The 20430-nt window shown below is 40.8% G+C and overlaps 1 protein-coding gene across 2 annotated transcripts in view; it reads right to left on the bottom strand.

Annotated features, from left to right (window-relative positions):
• The window catches only part of TAOK1 (TAO kinase 1), a 65592-nt gene that overhangs the window by 17728 nt on the left and 27434 nt on the right, over window positions 1–20430 (bottom strand). For both annotated transcript variants that reach the window (XM_026797229.2, XM_005493672.4), the window contains exons 2-15: window positions 19816–20042; window positions 15758–15829; window positions 12742–12843; window positions 11895–11940; window positions 10907–11003; window positions 10432–10545; window positions 9581–9672; window positions 6997–7090; window positions 6273–6354; window positions 4249–4416; window positions 3191–3394; window positions 1879–2013; window positions 1020–1256; window positions 150–278 (exon numbers count right to left, since the gene is read on the bottom strand). In XM_026797229.2, coding sequence (XP_026653030.1) covers window positions 150–278; window positions 1020–1256; window positions 1879–2013; window positions 3191–3394; window positions 4249–4416; window positions 6273–6354; window positions 6997–7090; window positions 9581–9672; window positions 10432–10545; window positions 10907–11003; window positions 11895–11940; window positions 12742–12843; window positions 15758–15829; window positions 19816–19947 — 1704 coding nt within the window. In that variant the 5' untranslated portion in view covers window positions 19948–20042. The remainder of the gene's footprint in view (window positions 1–149; window positions 279–1019; window positions 1257–1878; window positions 2014–3190; window positions 3395–4248; window positions 4417–6272; window positions 6355–6996; window positions 7091–9580; window positions 9673–10431; window positions 10546–10906; window positions 11004–11894; window positions 11941–12741; window positions 12844–15757; window positions 15830–19815; window positions 20043–20430) is intronic.

Here is a 20430-nt window from a genome sequence, read left to right on the forward strand (position 1 = left end):
GAAACAAATATAGTACACACAGGACTGTGCTCATGAAATGCAGAACTCACTGCAATCCTGTGGAAGATCTGTGGTGCAGAGTCACTTTTATTTTCACATGCTCACCACTCTCACACCATATCACACATTTCTTTTTGGAGACGAGTTACCTCTTTCAGCTGCTCTTTACGGAGTTTATATTCTCTCTTCTGGGACTCCAGGAAACTGTTCAATTCTTTTTTCTGTTGGGCCTGAATATGCTGTTGGAACTTCTTCTCTTCGTTGGCCATCACTTTAGCCTAAAGCAAATCCAGCAGCAAGTCAGTCTGAGTCCCAAAGGATTAAATCTCATGTCCAATTTCAGCCTCAGGACCCAGGACTCATGGAAGCCACCACAATATTCACCACATGTCTGGACAAGTCCAAGTCAGAGGAGCTTGTCCTCACTCTCTCCTCATTCCCCATCCCATCAAGGTTCTCCTCCAACACCACATTCCCTCAGCCCTATTGTTCAGCTAATCTTGCCTCAAAAAGTCTAAACCTTATGATAAACTATAACCTCAGCCTTCCACTGAGAGATCAGAGATGAACAAAAATCGATAATAACTGCTGTAGGCAGCACCACTTCATTATCAATTATTTAAAAGCACAGCCCTCCCATATCCATACACAACTAGACAGTGAACATTTAAGTGTAGCTGGCACATTTCTCTGCAGGCTAATCTGCCTCCACAACATTCAATGGCAGGCAATTATTGACAGAACAGACAGGGCAAGAGAGAGGAAAACCCTCAGTGTTTTTTCTGGGGTCAGGATTCTAACATTCAGTACAACCTACTGCCGTGAAGGACTTCTCCAGTTACATAACTCCTCAGTGTAAGGAGGTGATGTATTAACTTTTTTCTAATTACCAATTTGCTTGGCTCCTGAGAACAAGACATCTCAGAGTCCACACTGTCATCTCTGCATCAGTGAGGGGAAGTGGACAATTCAATGTAATTAACAAACATGGGTTGGTCTGACAAACCATAACCTCCTACCTCTTTTTCCATGGCTGCTTGGTGCTTTTTAATTAGCTTTTCCATTTCTGCAGCAAAATTGTTACGCTGTGTTTCGAGATCTTTGTCCAACCTGAGGCGGTGCTCGTCCATCTCTGCCTTCAGTTTATTCTCTAATGCCATCAGTTGCTTCTGGTGCTGCCTTCTCATACGTTTATAGCCAGACATCTGCTCTCGGAGCTCAGAGTCCTGCTCATGTTCCTGCATTTGCCTTGTCACCTAGGAAGATAACCACATCGGGCCAGAGGAAGTTAATGCTGCCTAATCTGCTTTTCAGCAGTCTTCAAACCACAAAAGAAAACGATTCAGTTAAGAAATATGATTTTGTTGTAAAGAAAAGCACACATCCTAATGGCAGCAGAGCAGATTAAAAACTCAATTCTGCTGTAGGAGATAAGCTCACATGGGCTCCAGCAGAAAAACAGTACAATTGTTATAAAGCTGGTACTAAATAACGGCCTTTTTGCCTAATACAATGAGGGTGGATACATACACACACCCACAAATATTCATAATATGCATATGAAAATAAAAACCAGCTTATTATTATAAATGGTTTCCTATATTCTACAGAGCACATCGGATTTGAGACTTAAAATATTTAATATACACAAATTACATTTGCCCAGGTATCTCACTGAAGCTTTTATTAACCGACGCTAAATTATTTCAGTGCCAGTATCTCAGTCAATGAAGATAGCTCATATTGTGGTGATATTCTGAAAGCTCTGAGGAGTTGCTCATATTGTGGTGATATTCTGAAAGCTCTGAGGAGTGGCACAGGGCTGTGTTCAAAGCATGCCCTCCTGCAGAGCTGTCCCCAGACCAGCCCTCCACGTACCAGCGACGCTGTGCGTATGGTAGCAAAGTGCTCTCGGTTCCGATAATGAGACTTGTGGCGAGACACTTGGGGAGGAGACTGGGGTTCTGATGCCCTTGTCCGAGGATCCGACTCCTCTCTGTAGTTCTCTTCCTCCTTATCAGCAAATATTAATGTCAGAGAATAAAGAGAAACTGAGTTACTAAAGATTTTTAATTTTGGTCCTTTTATTTGGAAGGAAGAAAAAAAGCGTTTTACATTCATCAGCCCTGAAAGATCCTCCTGCTGATGAAGGTATATACTGCAAAAGGAGTTCTGACCTATGACCTTTGCTTTCAGAAATTTCATGCTGAATTTTTATTACTAAGAGGAAGATTACTAACGAAAGCTGAAAATGAGGAAAAATAATGGAAAAGTGAAAGCTGAGTTAAACAGTTTACTGCAACACAACATAAAAGCTATAAAGTAGATTTTATCGAGTCTGAAAGACAAAAACAACATCTTGGTAGCTCTGAAAGAGAGAGGAATATTTTCATTACACCCACTGCAGAAATACCTCAAAGCAAATTTTAAAATTTGTCATGGTGTATTGCACATTCTTATTTTGAGTTTGTCATTCATCATAGAGCGATTACGAGTTAGATATGATATACTAATTAACTCCCTGAGGAAATACCTGTGTCTTTGTTGCATATCTGGGCAAAGAACAAGACATTCTAGCCACACCTATCATCAGCCACGGAAATGGTAGTGCTTTGAGCAAATGGAGTGATAACCCCTCCACGGCAAGAGCAGCCCAGCTCAGAGGGCACTCCCCAGCCCACCCTTCATCTGGCAGAGGGAAAGCAGGGAAGTGGTTTCTGCTGCGTTTTTTTCCCCTACACTTTATTTATTAACAAAATATTCAAATCAAGTGCTGGGAAGCTGAGTGCTGCAGAACTGATTTCAGGTCCTACTGTAGGCCCTGACTTTAAGAATTATCTAACAAGGAGGTAAAAAGGGGAAGTCACACATCCTGTTGTCCCACAAGGCAGTGCTATGCATGTTGAAGTCAGCCACCAAACCTATTTACAACCTCCCATTCCAACTCCTCCTGATAAAGCAAACTGCTTTTGAAACAATTCCATTAGTCAAATAATTTTTAGTGAATTGACAAAAATAAACCATCTTCACAGCCGCTTTCCCAAGTCACCAGTGCACACTCATATATATAATTTGGGGCACAATAATATAAACTGCAGACAATGACTTGGGAATGGGAACAGGTGACTTTGCACCAAATTCTCTCCCATTTTACACCTTGGAAATTGTGCAGTGAGAATCCAGGGCTCACCGGCTTTAGATGAATGACAGAGCTGTTTGACATCACGGTGTGGTCCCCCTCCATCATATCCAGCTCGCTCTTATCATCCGAGGCATCTGGAAGACTGTTAACACTACTGCTTTGGCTACTGGCACTGATAGACATACTAGGAATGGACTGATTGCTTCCGACACTGTTCACTGTTCCCGTCCTGCCCACACCATGATCTTGTTCCTAGGAGAAAGGAATTAGAAAGAAAATTCAAACCTATCCCAGAGGTACCCATGGACATTACCAAATGGAATATTCATTGCATTTCTCTCTAAAGGCATCCACCTGCCACGTCATGGCACTTTCCACCCTCCAGGCATTGCCGTGAAACGTTTTTCTTGTGGGATGCTGAGGAGAGAAAGAGTCAGCCCTGTCAAGATTAACTGGCTGATGTCAGATTCTTTTCAACAGCAAGCCTGTTAACAAGCTGAATTCTATCATGTATCAGCCACAGCGTGTCACCAAAACTGCTGTGACACCAGAATCACCTGAGTGCTCAGCTGGGACCCTGCACCTTGCAGGCTCTTTTCTGTACAAGAGAACTGGAATTCAGAGTCTCCTTCTCTGCATGGTGACTGCAGCATTCAACCCAAAAAAGAGAAATCAATTTCCCTGATGACCTGTTTTTCTTCTTTTTTCTTTTTTTTTTTTTTTTTAATAAATTAAGTAAAAACCTCAATGCCTTAGATTTAGAACAACATTCTCAGTACACATGGTCAAAACAGAGGTTAACTGCAGTTGCTAAAGAGTCCTCATGAAGCCTCATAAACAGGCAAAGAAAGAGAGGATTTACAGGACTGGAAGCTGACTGTTCAAGCATGAACACATGGCACAGCTTCTTGCCAGCACTAGGCATCTACCCTGTTTGTCCTTGTTTGTGCCTTGAGGTAGCTTTATTCCGAGCACAAAGAGGGAGACAGTGTTTACAGCCAGGTGTGTAAACAGCCTCCCTTCTTTTCAGCAATATCTGAATTGTGGTTATTTAAATGACAGTTCATTCTCTGTGGTTCAGTGATGAAATCCAGCATTTCTCTCACCTCCTCCTCCTCCTGTGTTTCCACTGCAGGGCCATTGTGGGCCTCCTGGAAGAGAAGCTTCTTCATTTTACGATACTGCAGGTTGTCCAGTTCTCTCACTGCATCCTTTGTTCTCTGAATCAGGTCTATTAACACTGTTTCGGGTCGCTCTCGAAGAACAAACATGTGCTGCAGAACACAAACAGGTAAGTGGCTCTCATGCCTCCAATGCACATGCTTTGAGCACACAGTGATGAGCTCTAGTTGGGTTTGTCAGCCCTCTTCCCTGCACAGGAGGAGAACACCTTCACAGCCAACGCTGGTATTATTTTCAGACTTTGCAATCAAGATAGATTTCAGAATGATTGTACCAAAAAATAAAGGTGTAAAAACCCAGAAACAGCATTTTTACATGCCATGAAAACTTGCTCACTATAAACTTATACTTCAGAAACATCATCTACTGGTTTAGTGAGGGAAGAGCAACAAATACCAAATAAAAGCTAAAGCTGCTAGACTGGCTAGTATCTTTAACCAAATGTTAATTAACTCATCAGCTAACTCTCAGTATAAATCCCATTTCCTTGTTTAGAAAAGCCTGGGAATCAAATATTCATCATACAGCTCTGAGTCATAAAATAGGCTGTGAACCTTAGAGCTTGGTCCTGGAACAGTTCCCCACGTTCTGCTCCTCTCTTGGAGATATTCACCACATTTCTCTGCAAAGGTGCTATATTTTACCCATAGGTAAAGCAAGAACTGTCTATGTATGTCAGAAGCAGCTTTTGCAGTCTCCAGATGCAATGTGCTGTGGAAGCATGAGTCATTATTAACACCACCACTACTTTCATTTTGTTCCTCTGGAGAACTGCAATGCTGTTTCCAACATGGCACATTCCCTACCTGTCCCTGTAAAGTGGCATGCAGCTGTTTCAGACTATAGTTATGGAAGGAATACATTTCTAAACGTTTCATTTCCATCAATGTTCTCTTTAATTGCAGCACATTGCTCAAAATAAAACCAATCTGTAGAATTCTGAAATGGCAGGACTACACACCCACACCGAAACCTTTCCTGGATAATTGCATTTACTTTCTGAATAGACAGTTTTCAAAGAGGCACAAGTCCCCAGAGCCATTTTTAGGTAAAACCATGCAAAAAGGTGCTGATAAAACCCTCATAAATAGCATCCTTTTCCCTGCAATGCAAAAAATTTGGAAAAACACTGTTTAGCAGAAGCAGGGCCAGGATAAAAGAAACCCAAAATGTCAGAAGCACTGTAAAGAGAATGACAAGTTAGCAAAATTCTGAATGCCACCTGATGCCACAAAGGAAATCCATCAAAGTCACACAAAAAAGCAGCTCCAACACCCAACTTCTCTGAGTTCTGTTCACATGCCAGCCTTTTGCAACAATCTACCCCATTGGCTTTGTCTCCAGACTACAGTGAGCAAAGCCAAGTACCTGCAGCACTCAGGAGCACAAATGAAGAATTAAAAAAGAAGCTAAGAAATAAAGCAAGAAAAAGCCTGCAGACTGCTGAGGCTTTTTCATGCCAAGGAAAAATAGAGGGAGGAAAAACTGGTTTCTTTTTGCCTTCTTTTCCCAAACAGTGGATTTCAGGTACTGCATAAAGTACATTGGAGTGTTCTATAGCACAGAACACAGAGGGAAGTAACAAAAGGTATTTGTTAGCTAATGCATGGCAGCTCTGTCAGGATTAATTATAATCACTGGAACGATTGAGTTTATAAACTAAAACTCTCGACAAGTTGATGGTCATCCAGTGTCACCTTGGTGGAGAGACCTTTTATGCTGAGAACTCCAAGGCTGGCTTGGAAAGTCACCTGGGGAACACTCTGAGACGCTGCAGACAGGCAGCAAAGCCAGGGCTGCCAGCTCAGTACATCCCACAGCACTCACAGCTCAAAGGTGTTTGAGCATCATTAACCATAACCTTGTACAGTAGGTGAGACAAACCATCATCACAGGGCACAGTCCTTTTTAATACCACATGGAAAACAGAAAGGACAAGCAAGCCAACCTTCAGAAGCTCCTCTGATGTAGGCCTGTCTTGAGGAATTTTCTGGAGGCAAGAATCTACGAAGTTTCGAAAATAATCAGACCTGTGTCAAGGAGAGGAAAAAAAATCCACCAAAGTTAACAACCCAGTTTAATTCATTAAGGAGTCAAGATCCTCACATCTGGATGCTTATAGCTCCTAGGCCAAGAACTACGGTTCAGTAAACCATAATTAGGAAGTTTTTAACTTTTGAAATTAGTTTACTGTATTTGTTGTTTTCAAGACAGTTGTTGAGGCTGGGAGGCACAAAATGTTACTACTGTGCTTTATTCTTCTGAAGTTTATGCAACAGACACTTGCCACACACAAGCTGTGTCTTCATCTTGCAAAGCAATACTTCAACAAAACAGGATTTAGAAATTGACAGTGTGGTTTGTGATAAAAAAACCTAAACCCCACAGTTTTGGCTAGCTTGGGAGCTTCAGAAGTTTACTGACCCATGGACGGAATTCTTTACAGGATCTTAAGCTCTTCCAGCAGCCTGTCCTATTCCTACTACAGTGAAGGGTCTCAAACATATATTTAGTAATTGGTCAATTTTGTGTACAAAATGTATAGTGAATCTAATGAGAACCTTCCAGCTCACATCCTCCCAACAGGACTCCAGCCATTTCAAGAACTCAGCATGACAAAGCACTCCATTTACAGCCATCCCCTCCAACATTCCTCCCTCAGCAATACTCACCATTCATTAGACTGTAGTGTAGGGGATTCATTCTGCGCTATGTGATATAAGGCACTCATTGCGTTCATGTTAAACAAAGGAGGCTTCCTTTCCGCTGCACACAAGAGAAAAGAACTTTTTATATAGGGAGATAGTCTCATGTTGTTGCTCTTTTTATTTATTTATTTTTTTTTACAGTTTACATCTCTTTAAAAAGAAAACCACATCAGCAAAATCCCTACTGCCTGAACATGGAACCCCAAACCAACCCTACCCTGCAATCAGACAGATATGTTGGCATATGTCCTGTGCCATTGCAGAAGATGAAAGCCCTTTGAAGATCAAATGCCTTGTCCTCTCAAGCTTTTAAATTACGTGGTTTATCATAGTTGAGTTCTCTGACTCATTGTAATGTACTAAAATAGGAGTAAGTTAACTGTAAGCTCTATACTGGGTGTTTAGCCACTAAGCATTCCTGGCTTCATACACCCCCCCTTTGTTTTTTTTTAATCTACAGTTGCTAAAAAGCTAAGAAATATTTATTTCTAGCAGGATAGCAGTGATGAAGAAAATGCTGGTTACAAGAACCATCAAATCACACTTAACTGACTAAGCACATGGGCAGGAAGTCAGCAACAGGCCAACTCTTTATACTATTTTGAGAGTTGCCTTCTCTCTTTGGCTCTTCTCTCTTTCAAGCTTGTATTACTCTTATAGACTGACACAGCATGAAAGCCTAATGAGGAAGGAGATGATCTCACTGTAACAACAAAATTGAAGCTTCATCAGAATGTTTATGGGGCAAACTTTATAAAGCTCAGCCTTGCCATAGACATTCCAGAGAAGCTGGTCAGGCCACGAGGATGTTCCTAACTACTGAAAATGCAACAGAAAACTTTCCTTCCTCAAAAAAATAAACAAGGAAAAAATAATGCTGCTTTTCTTAGTCTGCTCAGTTCTGAGTTGAATAGTAGCACTGAACTATGGATCAGAGATCACGGTACACTCATGGCTATGGCAGGATGGACTAAGCCCTACAAATTCCTCAGAACGGGTAGATTGAGGACTTCAGTCTTTCCTCAAATTCAGCACTTTACCTCCTCTAATCTGTCAGATAACTAGCTGCTGCTATCAAGGATCAGACACATTATTCATTTAACTATTTTAACTGACTGTTCTCTCTACCATTTTTTTCCTCTTAGCTCACCTGAATAAAATAGAAATCTTCTGGAAACCCTGAAACCGAGCCCTCAATAAGACCATTTCTAAGACTAAGTGATAATTTGAGAAGACTACAAGACATCTCATTTCCCTGCTGCCTTCCCATGCTTACTCAAAGCAACACAAATGAGCCAGGCATGGACCCAGCCTACACTGCTCTGCTGTCCTGACCTAGTCTCACCTCCCACCACGGCAGCAGCCGCAGACGAAGCCCAACACGCTTCATCCTGCAAGAACGCGGCGTGCAGGACTCCCGGGGGTGTGGTGGCCATGAGCTCACTGCATTCCTGGAGCCCTGCAGCCAGCCAAGTCTCCTTACTCCACTCAGAGCAGGATTCTGTCATGACAGTCACACCCCTTCTACTTGCTTTATATTGGCAACCAAGAAGCAAAAAAAAAAAAAAAAAAAAAAAAAGAGCCCAACAAACAAAATCTCTGCTCTGAAGAAAGAATCTATTTCGCGTCCTGGAAGAAAATGAAGTTGACAGTTTGGAATGCCAGACAGCATTTTTAGCTAAACTGTGCAGTTCACATGGATTAGTGTGTTCCTGAGAGCTCTCACTGCCTGGCTGAGTGCTCCTCCATGGAGGATGGGTTGGAGCAGGAGCAATCAGATCTGACAAGGATGGGAGGACAGCCTCAGGTGCACGGAGCAGTGGCGTGCATGGTGTGCTTCAGCCAGGGTGGTTTTGTTCCAAGAAAACATGATGTGTTAAATTTAAACAGAATGCCATACTAACACTGTCCCTTTAAACTCACATCCTGCTTTAAAGCTTTAAAGGGTCTGTTCTATGGCAATGCAATGCCCATCATTTCTTTAGGCTTTGAGTTTCAGGTTACCACTTCAAAATTGGATTATTTAGTATCTTTTTGTTTAAGGAAAAAAAATCTATTCAGAAGTGACAACACACACTGAATACAGCTTTGAAGTTGTCAACTTCTCCAGAACTTCATCACTGCAAAATTTTTAGTGTATGTTAAATTTTCACAGAAACAATATCAACTTATAGCACTAAATAGATCTCCAGACTGGTACCCTTAATGGTTCACTTCTAAAGCTGCTCAGCAATTGACTGTTTTTCAGTTCAGAAGTTAACTGCCTCTCCCACAGAATGTGAACACCCTTAGTGATATCACTTGGCCACTCTCTTTGTCTATATAACTCTTTTTCTTCAGGTAATAAAAATACCAGTTCCATAAACATCAAACTGGAGACTTGGTCTGGAATTCTAGAAAGCACATCTCACTCTCTTTTCTAAAGCTCAGGGCCCAGAGAAACCAGGACAAGAAAGGGAGCACAAATCTTCCGCACTGTGATTCAACTGAATAAATTCCAGGTATTAAATAATAACATTTTAATTTTTTTTCAAAGGAAATAACTTACCTAACTCAATACAGGTAATTCCAAGAGACCAAACATCTACTTTGCCATCATACTGCCCTTCATCCATGGCTAAAATCACTTCTGGGGCCATCCTAAGAAAAGAAACCGGTGCTCAAAATAGGCAGTGGAACACATTATCTCCATCAGTATGAAAAAGCTGTTTCCCTGATTTCAACCACCATAAGCAAATATTCCCCAAGCTATCAGGCACGACCATGGGATACTGGGAGAAAGACCAGGCACCCACACTGGTGCAGGCCTGCAGAGGCTGGGTGATGTTCTCCTGTGCTTGCCCAGCTTTCCATTTGTGACTATCATCACCTTCTCACCCTCCCACATTTCCAATAGTTTAGCTGGCTGACCAACTGTGGTGAAATAATTATAACATGCAGTTGAGTAAACACCACAGATTAGGTGTAAGAGATCAAAAGCATACAAGGGATCTGCAAAGGGGTGGTTCAGTGAACCTGGCCTTTCCTATGGAAGAAAAAACACTTCAGTTATTTCAACAACCAGACATGGTGAGAATACATGAATTGTTTAAACCACTGGGGGGAGTGATTAAAATATATTACAGATGATTCAATCCCACCTCTATCACTTTAGGTCAGTCTAAGCAGAAAGCAAAATGTTTTTATTACTTTTTGTGAATACAAACACAGGGATACACAATTTCTTGGAACTCAGAGCCTGCTTACTATTGAAACTGTTTTTTCTAACAAAGTACATTTTAATCATCACCACAACTGGAAGATTACAAAGCTAGCTCCAATAAACCCAAGTATATTAAATAGCCAATGCATGATCCTTTCACTTCACAAAGCCAGAAATGAGTAAATCTCTTGGCTTACCAATATGGCGTCCCCACAAATGAGTTGGCAGGAGATGCTATGGAAGCAGACCCAAAGTCAGCAAGTTTCACCTGTCCTGGCTCTGTCAGCAGGATGTTCCCTGCCTTGATATCTCTGGTGATAGAACACAAGTGTCAGTATTACTCCCCTCCTAAGAAGGAAACTCCCTATTGGACAGACTATGAAACACACCAATATTCACATGTTCAAGCTGCAAAATATTCACATTTCCTCCAAACACAAAGTCTTTAACCATTAGGTTAATTGCTTAAAGTGGCTCTTGATTTTGGATTCTTTTGTCTTACAGGTTAGTCTTGCTAGTTTTTAGACTACTACAAATCACTTGTTTGGAGCATATGGATACTGTGAAAAGCAAATCTCAGCTTACAATGTAGAATTTGGGATGGAGAGGATACAATCAACAAAACAAATTATGTGTAAGTGTATATGAGACAGCAAAAGTGTAACTACTCACCTATGGATCATATTGTGAGAATGCAAGTATGCTAATCCCTGGAGAGCACCATGGGTAATTGCTGCTATTTCCACTTCTTGCAATGGCTTTTTATGAACTTAAGGAAAGAATTTATGTGAAATTCAATATTACAGAAAACAATACAGTTTGCAGCATGCAAGCCAGTACTGGTAACAATGTAAACAGAAATACTAAAAGTCCATTTTCACTGGGTTCAGCATGAGAAGCAAATGTAAAAATAGTTCACAGAGTACATTCTATAATCAGATGTAATCTTCTAACTGTAAACCAGCAGCTATTTACTACCAGAGGGACCATTCTCCAACCATAAACTGCATTCCTGTCAGTTATGTGACCAGTCTCCCAAGTAACTTCTTGAGACTCAGTATTGAGTTTTCCATTAAAGAGGTGAAACCCCAAACCCCAGAAATTTACAGCAATTCACACACAGATAAATTGTAGCAACACAGATCAGATTCTGGCAGCTCAGCTTTTGGTCCTGAAATGCTTCTGGCAAGGAAAGGAACAACTTAGTGGCCACACATATCTCTTCAAAGCCAGGCCATTATAAGAAGTCTGATAGAAAAATGACCATTTAATGAAAGACCTCATCAGCACAACCCTAACCCTGCTGTAGTGCTATTCTAGTCAACAGGCCTACAGTTGTTAGTAAGCATTTGGATCAACAGCAAGGGTTTTCAGAAGTAAATCTTGAACTGTCATGGCAGGAGAACCTAAAACTCAGAAGCAAACAAATAGCTGACTTTAAAATAATACAAACTAAGGAGAAGCTAAGAACCTGGGAAAACCAATATTTTACAGAAAAACCACTACAACTATGCAAGAATTTGACAAACTGCACCTATTTATACACACTCCGGCCCCAAACAAAACTATAAACTCAAGGAAAATTCTGTAATGCTGTAACCCCCTAGTTCAGTACTCTACTTCTGACTTTCCATCAAATAAACATGTGTGATTCACTTACCTTCTAGTAAGTCTGATGCTGATCCTAAACAATATTCCATAACAAGCTGTTACAGGAAGAAATCAAAGTAGTTAGAAAATCTGTAATAGTGAAAACATGGGTTTTTTTAGACTTGTACGGAGAAATCTAGAACTAATCCCTGGAGCACAGAGTGCAGGTTGCCATAACAAAGCAAATATTGCTTGTACCATAAACTCCATCCCAGCACTGTCACACTGACCCCTCCCACAAGTACAGCTCTAACTGGAATTAAGCATAACCTTCCTGTGTAAGATACCAAGCAACACCACTTGTAAGGAAGGCTAAAGCACATTCATGACCAGTTAGATATTGTATTACATATCATATTTTATATGCACATACTTAACAGGAATGTTAAACTGCACTTAACAAGCTTATCAGAGTATTAAAGGGCTATTTAGGGATTTACTTAAGATTCTGTCCCAGACAGATTTCAAAAAGAGAAACTAAAACTTTGCCCTACAGATTTATTGAAGCTAACTCACAAAACAGTACTTACAACTTAAACTATTAGTTCAATAATATGATTTCTTTAGTATATTGCACTACAAAACTTTATTAGTGATGGGTGCACATTATTTCAAATACTCAAGTTTATCCAGCTAAATACACTAGAACAGCAACATTTAATCTAAGCAAAAAGGCAAATTTCTTTAAATCTTGGTTCCAGAAAGTACATTCAGTTTGTTGAGCACCTGTAAGGCCCTTGGCTATGCTCATCTCAGTCTGTACAACACCAGTGCTCAGGTGCCTCCCAAAATCCAGCTGGAGGGATTTCAAAGCACCTTAAAGCAAGGAAGAGAAGTGCAGAGCAGCATTTGCTTACCCATGCTGTATGCTCCCGCAGATAGCAGCCTTTGTATTCTATACTGTTGGGGTGTTTTATTCTTTGGAGGAACTTGACTTCCTTAATAATATCCTGCCATTTCTGTAGGGAATAAAATAAACAGAAAGACTTTCTAGAACTGTTACCTTGTTCTTGTTGTTGTTACTATGTAGTTTCATTATTTCAAAAGGCAAAACTATCTCAAGGTTCAAATCAAAGTAAGTTTGTATCAACACTATGATATTCACTGCTTAACTCCGCAGCAGACCCACAAAATAAGTTGCTGATCAATTAGGCTCAATGCGAGGATTTCTCATCAATGTAATGCTTTATGTTTATATATTTGTATGTGTGAATAGGATATACTGGTAAACACTCAATATCTGAGCAAGTCCTCAAAAAAGAAGTGATCCTCTACTAAGGGACAGCAATTCTGTTGTCCAATCAAACATACACCCCAACCTGAAAGAGATGTGGGTGCTAAGCGTCCTTCAGTAGGATCAGCTGCCTCTCTCAAGTCTTGTTACTATAAAGACCTATCCCTACTAGTCACTATATTACACTGGATGAGCCTCCCTTTATCAGCTGCCAACTATCTGAGTACATTCTTGATAATGTTTCTCTATTACTAGTTTAATCTTTACGAGGGCCAATTTAAAATTAGTTACCTACCAGATAAAGGAATGGTTCTGCTGGAGAAAAAAAACCAGATAAAATAAAGCCAGGTTTATAATAAGGGGAGCTCTGTTAGTGCAACTTTAAAGCACAGAAGAGGCCAAAATGTCAAGTTCCAACGTGTGCCTGGACACTGACATTGCTTCCCTCAGAGACCTCCAAGTCCCCCCATGTGCTGCACATCCACATCTCCTCAGGTAATGAAGGCACGAGTCTGAGAGTGCCACAGAAAAACTACAACCACAGAAAGTACCTTCAAAACCAAATGCAGTAGCTGAAACCATTAAAGTATGCAGCCATAAATGTAAGTGTGTTGACACTGCAAATGTTTTTGAGCAACAGTATCAGTTGTGAAGTTAACCAGAGGGAGAGGAACCCAACACCAAAAGGCTCAAAAGTTGGTTTCCAGGTCCTGTTAATCTCTCAGCACACTCTTCCTCACGTGTTGGTATGTGGGTAGTACTCACAGAGGGACAGAGGGCCACCTTCCCCAAGGCTTTGGAAAACATGTGCCAAGCCTCAATAAAAATTTTAGGGTTAGAGAAACACATGAAACCAGGGAACACAGAAGCCCACAAGTGAGGCAGCTGATTGACTACATTAGGCATTTCTCAACACCAGAATTGCTACAGGATGACACAATGCAGCTGTAGCACAAACTCTCTCACTGACACTGGAGTGACTTGGTTGCCTTTTACCTTCAGCCTTAAAGGCTTTGAGGAACTAAGTAATAAAAGCCAAACCAAGAAAGCATCATGTTAAATTTCTATACTGGGAAGAGAGAAGTCATGCATTAGTCAAGAAGTATTCATGATTTCCTGCATAAAAAAAAAGCTCCAAGATCACATTAAGAGCACAGTACTACATTTTTCAAAGGTTTTAAACCTATTCTTAGTACAAAATATGACATTATTTGAGAGAATAATTTTTTCCCACCAATGATAATATCTTATTATGAAACTAAATGATACCAGAATGCCCTTAATCAATTTTCTTTGCATCAGCTCTATCATAACTCCAGTGAACTTCTGAACAAAACAAATAAATATGGATGTAAAATAGAAAGTGTTTTAATCCTGCTCTTATTACTTTCTTCAAAATAAAGAAACATACGCATTGAAGACAAACAAAAGCTATTTCTGAAGCATGCACAGTTTGTTTCATTCATGTGAATAGAGTATTTATAGCTCACAGTAATTAAAACAGTAGGACAAGTAGCAAGTACAAATTATTCTTTCATCAGTACACAGTTAAACAAGTCACCGCAGCGACAAAACAGAAACAGGCACAGCAAATTTAACTCTGAAGCTAGAATTCAGGACTGCTGGAGAGACACTGCCACCTCTACCTCCTACACAGACACACACACAGAGGAAGGAATAGTTCAGCCCCTTGGAGTGCAGATGATCAATACACAAAAGGCAGGCACAGAAAGCAATGAGCTGTAAGTCGAACTCATCAGAGCAAGGCTGCTGCTAAGACTGGAATATAGAGAATGGAGGGAGGGAATCATAAATGCTTTGGACAAAATGCTTATGAGAAATACCTCTGTTGAAAAATCATGCCATGGTTTGATAGATGTTATTTACCAGAAATAATATCAAATTAGCTGCTTGTGTCATCTTGGGCTTTTCAAGAATCTGTATTAGCACTTAAATACTTCAAGTATAAAATCAGCTCTCTCTGCTAAGCATCCCAAGGAAAGGAGACACATCTGGGGTGGCCATGAAAACACTTAATATCTAAATCTCAGAGGCCCACTTCTACAGACCCTTCTGCAAAGACTGCCTTAATCCCTGGCTCTGGCAATTCTTGTGGAATTATGCTGCTGTTCAGATTTTCACACTCATTCATTCACCACTCTTTTGCCTTTGTTTCAGCTGCTCATGAGCACAGTCATTCAGGGAGGGATGCATTCTGCCTCACTACTCGGTACAAGCAAGGCTCCCTCTCACTACTGTATCCATTTCCATCATTCCTTTGTCCTGGATTCCTGGATTTTGGAGACGTATTTAAAATGGAACATTTAAGGGCAGTAAGACACCAACATACAAACTCATCATTTTAATTTTTTTTCCTGTCTACACATTTCTGTGGTCCCAAAAAGAGCCTTTTGTATAGTTCCACCTCTCTTTTTTCAGGAGCAGACTACACTGATATACAGAATACACAGAACAGTAAATACACTGAACAGTAAATTGATTTGTTTACACAGTACTCTTATTCACCTTTACAGTCACAGAAAATATTTCTCCTGCAGGAACCCAAGCTAACTAAAGCCATCCCAATATAGTAATTATTTGCAATGATCAAGGTTTAAAATACAACATGTTCTACATACCTCATTGGACTGCTTCCCACTATATGACATTTTCTTGATGGCCACCACTTCATTGGTGCGCACATCACGTGCCTGTAACAGGAAAACACAATCCATCAGTTGCTCCAGGCCCCAGCGTTCCATAAGATGCAAACCACACACAATCATCAAATAATTTCTAGTCTTAGTTAATTTTTGCAGAGCATTAAACTGAAATATCTTCCAAGAGGTGTTACTGCTGCAAGAATTAGAAACTTCTTTCCAAAGTGAAAGCGAGACAAGGTGTGATATTATTCCATGCTCAGCATCCACCAAGTCTCTGCAGGAGTCAAGCATTGTGACTTAAACTAAAACTCAGCTCTGATTCAAGTAGAAGGGATTTTCCCTAAATCAGCTTCTCTCCCTGCCCAGGTCCATTCCTCATGAAACAGAATCAAGGCTCAGCCACCCAGTTCCATTCAATCCATGTGGAAAGATGTCACACAATGCACTGGAGACAGCCACCAGTGTCTGGAGCAGGTTTCTCCCCAGTGCTCCCAAGAATGTTGTGCCTTAAAGGAAGGCAGATGATACAGAGAGACACGGCAGCAATCCAAGTGACCCATCTTCAGATGAGGCTTCTCAGTTTCACAGTATTGTTATTTACACTGCACCATAAATGCACATGGTTTTTCACACTTCAAAGGCAAACTTCCTGACTTCAGACAGCAACAATGCAAGGCAAGGACTGGACAAGAAGCTTTGTTTCATTCAGCACCAAAGCAAGGGCTCATTCCCCACAGCAGGAGAGGCAGCACCTTGCAGGAAGGATGGCTCCAAATAAGATCCCAGATTTCCTCTGTTAGAGATTTCAGCAGCACAGGAGGGTGGTGGAGGAAAAGACCTCTGAGTCTCTCTGATAATAATAATAATCAACTTGGACATGAAGCCAAATGATATAAATCAGAATAATGTGCACCACAGCATTCACAGATGACTGATGAAAATGTTGATTTTTAATATATTTGTACTATCAAGCACAACCTACCAGAACATGGATTAATGAAGTACTAGGGCTCTGCCTTTTGTAAAAAGGTTTTTCAGTCATGTTTTAATTCTGCTGTTCATTAAAGAGATTCCCAGAATTCCTTGCCAGTCTTTATTTCAACTGGCTATGATAAGGTTGAACCAATACTATTTTTACTTTTCTTTCTGTTTCAGAGGATCCTCTCACTGCTACTACCTGTAAAGTTGGGGGGGTGATTATTTTTGTTGTTTGAAACAAAAAAGAATCAAATTCTGACTGTTAGATCTTTACTGACTAAAGACAATCTCTGAAACTCAACTGTGTGAAGAACTGCCAATAAAGCAGGGAAGCAAAATACTACAGTAAAGCAGAAGGAACCCAGCTCTAACAAAAGAGAGTGGGTTATTCTTCTGCTCCATCTGCAGTGTTCCAGTGTAGTAGGTTTCCTGTGTCAAGCAAAAGCTATTATTACACTGCAGAGCAGGGAGTAGGGTAAGGATAATACCAAAAATGATTCAGAGGTGCCAGACTTGCAGTTTCTAAGAAACTAAAACCATGAGGTGAACCAGCAAAATTCATATCAATTATAAAAGGAAAAAAAAATATATGAAAGGAACTTTCTGCTATGAAGGATGCAACAGAAACAAAGAGACAGGAATAAGATCAATATATATCACCCATTGTTGGGAACAGTGCTAAAAGGGAAGGAAGATGGGCACAACTATCAGTGAAACCCTAAACTCTATTTTAAATTAGGTAGGGGAGATTCCAGGATTAAATGGATTTTCTATTGGGTAATTACCCCCACATCTATTCATCAACCACATTTTTTGGTGCAGGCTGCATGCCATGAAAGCTGCCTGGAGAGAGGATGCTTTGCACCAGAAAACCCAAGCAAACAACACCTGACAGAGTTTGCTGAACAGCTACAGTCCTAGAGAGGGAGAACTGTCCTGGCTGACACCCCAGAAATATTAAAATCACAGAGTTGCATTTGCTTTTTTTAGTTTCCCTGTGATCTGGGATAATTGAAAAACAATTCCTAGGCAAAAGCCAGGAAGATGTGCAAGGGCAGCTCCCTTTAACCATCCAAATGAGCAAGGCTTGTTTCATGGCAGACATGTATGCACATATATCCTGCTTTCTTCCAAAAGCTCCACACAAAGGATCAACATCTGGTGACCAGAGTAGCTTCAGGATTGATACAGGCAAAGTATGCACAAAGAAAAAGTGGAGTATGTCACTGGCTTCAGTAATATCATTTAAAGCAGTTATTAACTATAATCCAATATTATGTTAATTAGAGAAAGTTTAATTGTTTGCCGTAGCAGAATCAAAATTTTGTCAAGAAACTTAAAAAGTTTTATTTCTAGCTTTACAGAGGAATAAAGCATCCAAGAGACAGACTCCCCTATGTTTCAGTTCTTCATGCTTTCACATTAAATTTCCCTCTCCAGAGTTGTCTCTCTGATCTTTTGGGCTTCTGTTTGAAGGATGGGGCACATTGCATGGAACAGTTTCAGATTCAACATCTCAGAACCATTGGTAGTAAAAAAGACATAACACAAAACTTAGAGGTTTAAACTTCCTAATACAGAAACAGCAATAGAGTGTCTTTATCAGAAACCTTCTCTTGACAAAAATGAATCCCCTCATGGTCTGGGGTTGTGTGATGCACTACTTAGACTTGTCTTTATGCAAGTGCCAAATCGGAGGTACTTTCTGACAAATAAGCACAATCCAAATGCCAGCAAGTAATTGCACTCTATAGTGAGTAAATACCGATCTATAATGAACTGGTGATTTAAAATGGTGGGGGAAAAAGAGAAAGAATGGTTAGAAATTAACGACCTCTGAGTTGCAATTGCTTTGGAGATGGAGCTGGTAATGGGCCATCAGCCCTTACCACAAGGACAAAGTTCAGGCAGGCTACAAAAACCTCATGGCAGCTTCCTGCTGGTGTTTGGGAATGCTGTTTGCTTCCAGCTCACAGCCTATCTGCAGCTGCATTTTGGGTTTCCATATCTGTGTGGTCCATGCGTGCCTCTGAAAGATACAGTGTTCCAAAAAATCTTCCACAATATTTCTTCAATAATATTTCCACATAGCAGGAAGACAGATTTGTCAGTTCCCTCCCTTGATATTCACTCTTTAACCAAAGTGAGGTGAATTTAAGGCCACAGGTGAGGATTGTTTCGTTAAAAAACACTTCCTCCCCCAGATCTGTTCCCAGACAGTGGTGGCTCATAGTTTTAAGCAGGGAACAAAATTAAGAAGCTTTTCCTAATTAGTTCATCTGTGCTGTATTAAATTTGTGCTGGAAGGTTCCCAACATGGTCTGCTGCAATTATTAACACTGAATAGGCATTCTCATAAAATAGTGACACAAATGGCTTTCTGAAGGGAAATTGGCAGGTTTGGCCACACCTCCTATAATTATAAACGTGAAAAGGTTTCTGAGGAAAGTGTTTTTTAATGAAGGCCCCACAATATTTGGTTAGCACACAGCAAGCTGCACTGAGGTTGCCATGAGGATCCCTTCATGTCAGGTAAGTATTATGCAGATGGATACTGGGATTCCTGCCTGCAGTAGGAATGGATGTGACAGGACAAATGACAACAAAAGCACCCGCACTCAGGTGTCAAACATAAAGAATGGCTTTAAGGGAGCCTCGGGGTATGCACAAAGGGGAAGAGAACTCAATTTCTCTCAAGGAACAAGAGGTGATAAGGAGATGATCAGACCAAGAGAAGTGCACTGCCAGTCAGAATTGATGGAGCAAAAGTCCACGTTTTAATTTGCACATAAATCCCTGCCTGCAACATAATGATGCACCTAAAGGGCAAGGACAAAGTTTCCAGGGGTTTTTTTTGTATGCAAACACCTCGCAGAGACTGCAAGTTTGTGAAAGGATTGAGACCATACAGACACACAAGATAACATCTCTGCCCCAAACACCACACAAAAAAAGTCACAGTAGTTAGTTTCTTTTCCTCATTATGCTCAAAAAAGTCTACACCCACAGTTTAAAAAGTAACACAGCTAAAATTCACAAGTCGTGGTGCTACTTACAAAATAAACTGCTCCGAAGCTTCCATGGCCAATCTCTCGGAGATCTGTGAAGAGCTTTTCTGGATCTTCTTTGAAGAAGAGCTCTGCAATTTCGGGGTCCTTCAGGCTGCCCGCTCGGCTGGTTGATGGCATCCTGCTGGGCAGTCAGCCGACCGACTATCTGGGTTTAAAGTGCTGCTTCAACCCTTGGCTCATCTGTATGAATGGAGCCTCTTCAGCATGGATTACTGCAAGAAAAAGATTGCAATCCTTCACTGCTTGTCCTCTGCTCAAAGAGCCCCAAACAAGCCACAGCAAAGCAGCTTCCACTTCCTCCAGAGCAGGCAGCCCCGGTGCTGGGATAATGTCACAGCCCCACTGTGACACCAGTCAAGGACCTCATCTAGGACGGAGACCAAAATCAAAACACAAAATGAGGCGCATTCCATGCTCCAGCATCTGCTCCATCACCTGCAGAGCAGTCAGAAATCTCTGACCAGTTCATCACCAGTGAGTGCACATCACTGTGACACCCTCCCTCTGAAGAGCTACACCCACTGTGTTCCTAAAAAATTGTTTGGATTTTGTGCTGTCTATCACAAAGTGTCTGTTCTTCAGGGGCTTACTTGCAATCCT

The sequence above is a fragment of the Zonotrichia albicollis genome, chromosome 22 (genome assembly GCF_047830755.1).
Source record: "Zonotrichia albicollis isolate bZonAlb1 chromosome 22, bZonAlb1.hap1, whole genome shotgun sequence".
NCBI classification, from domain to species: Eukaryota; Metazoa; Chordata; class Aves; order Passeriformes; family Passerellidae; genus Zonotrichia; species Zonotrichia albicollis.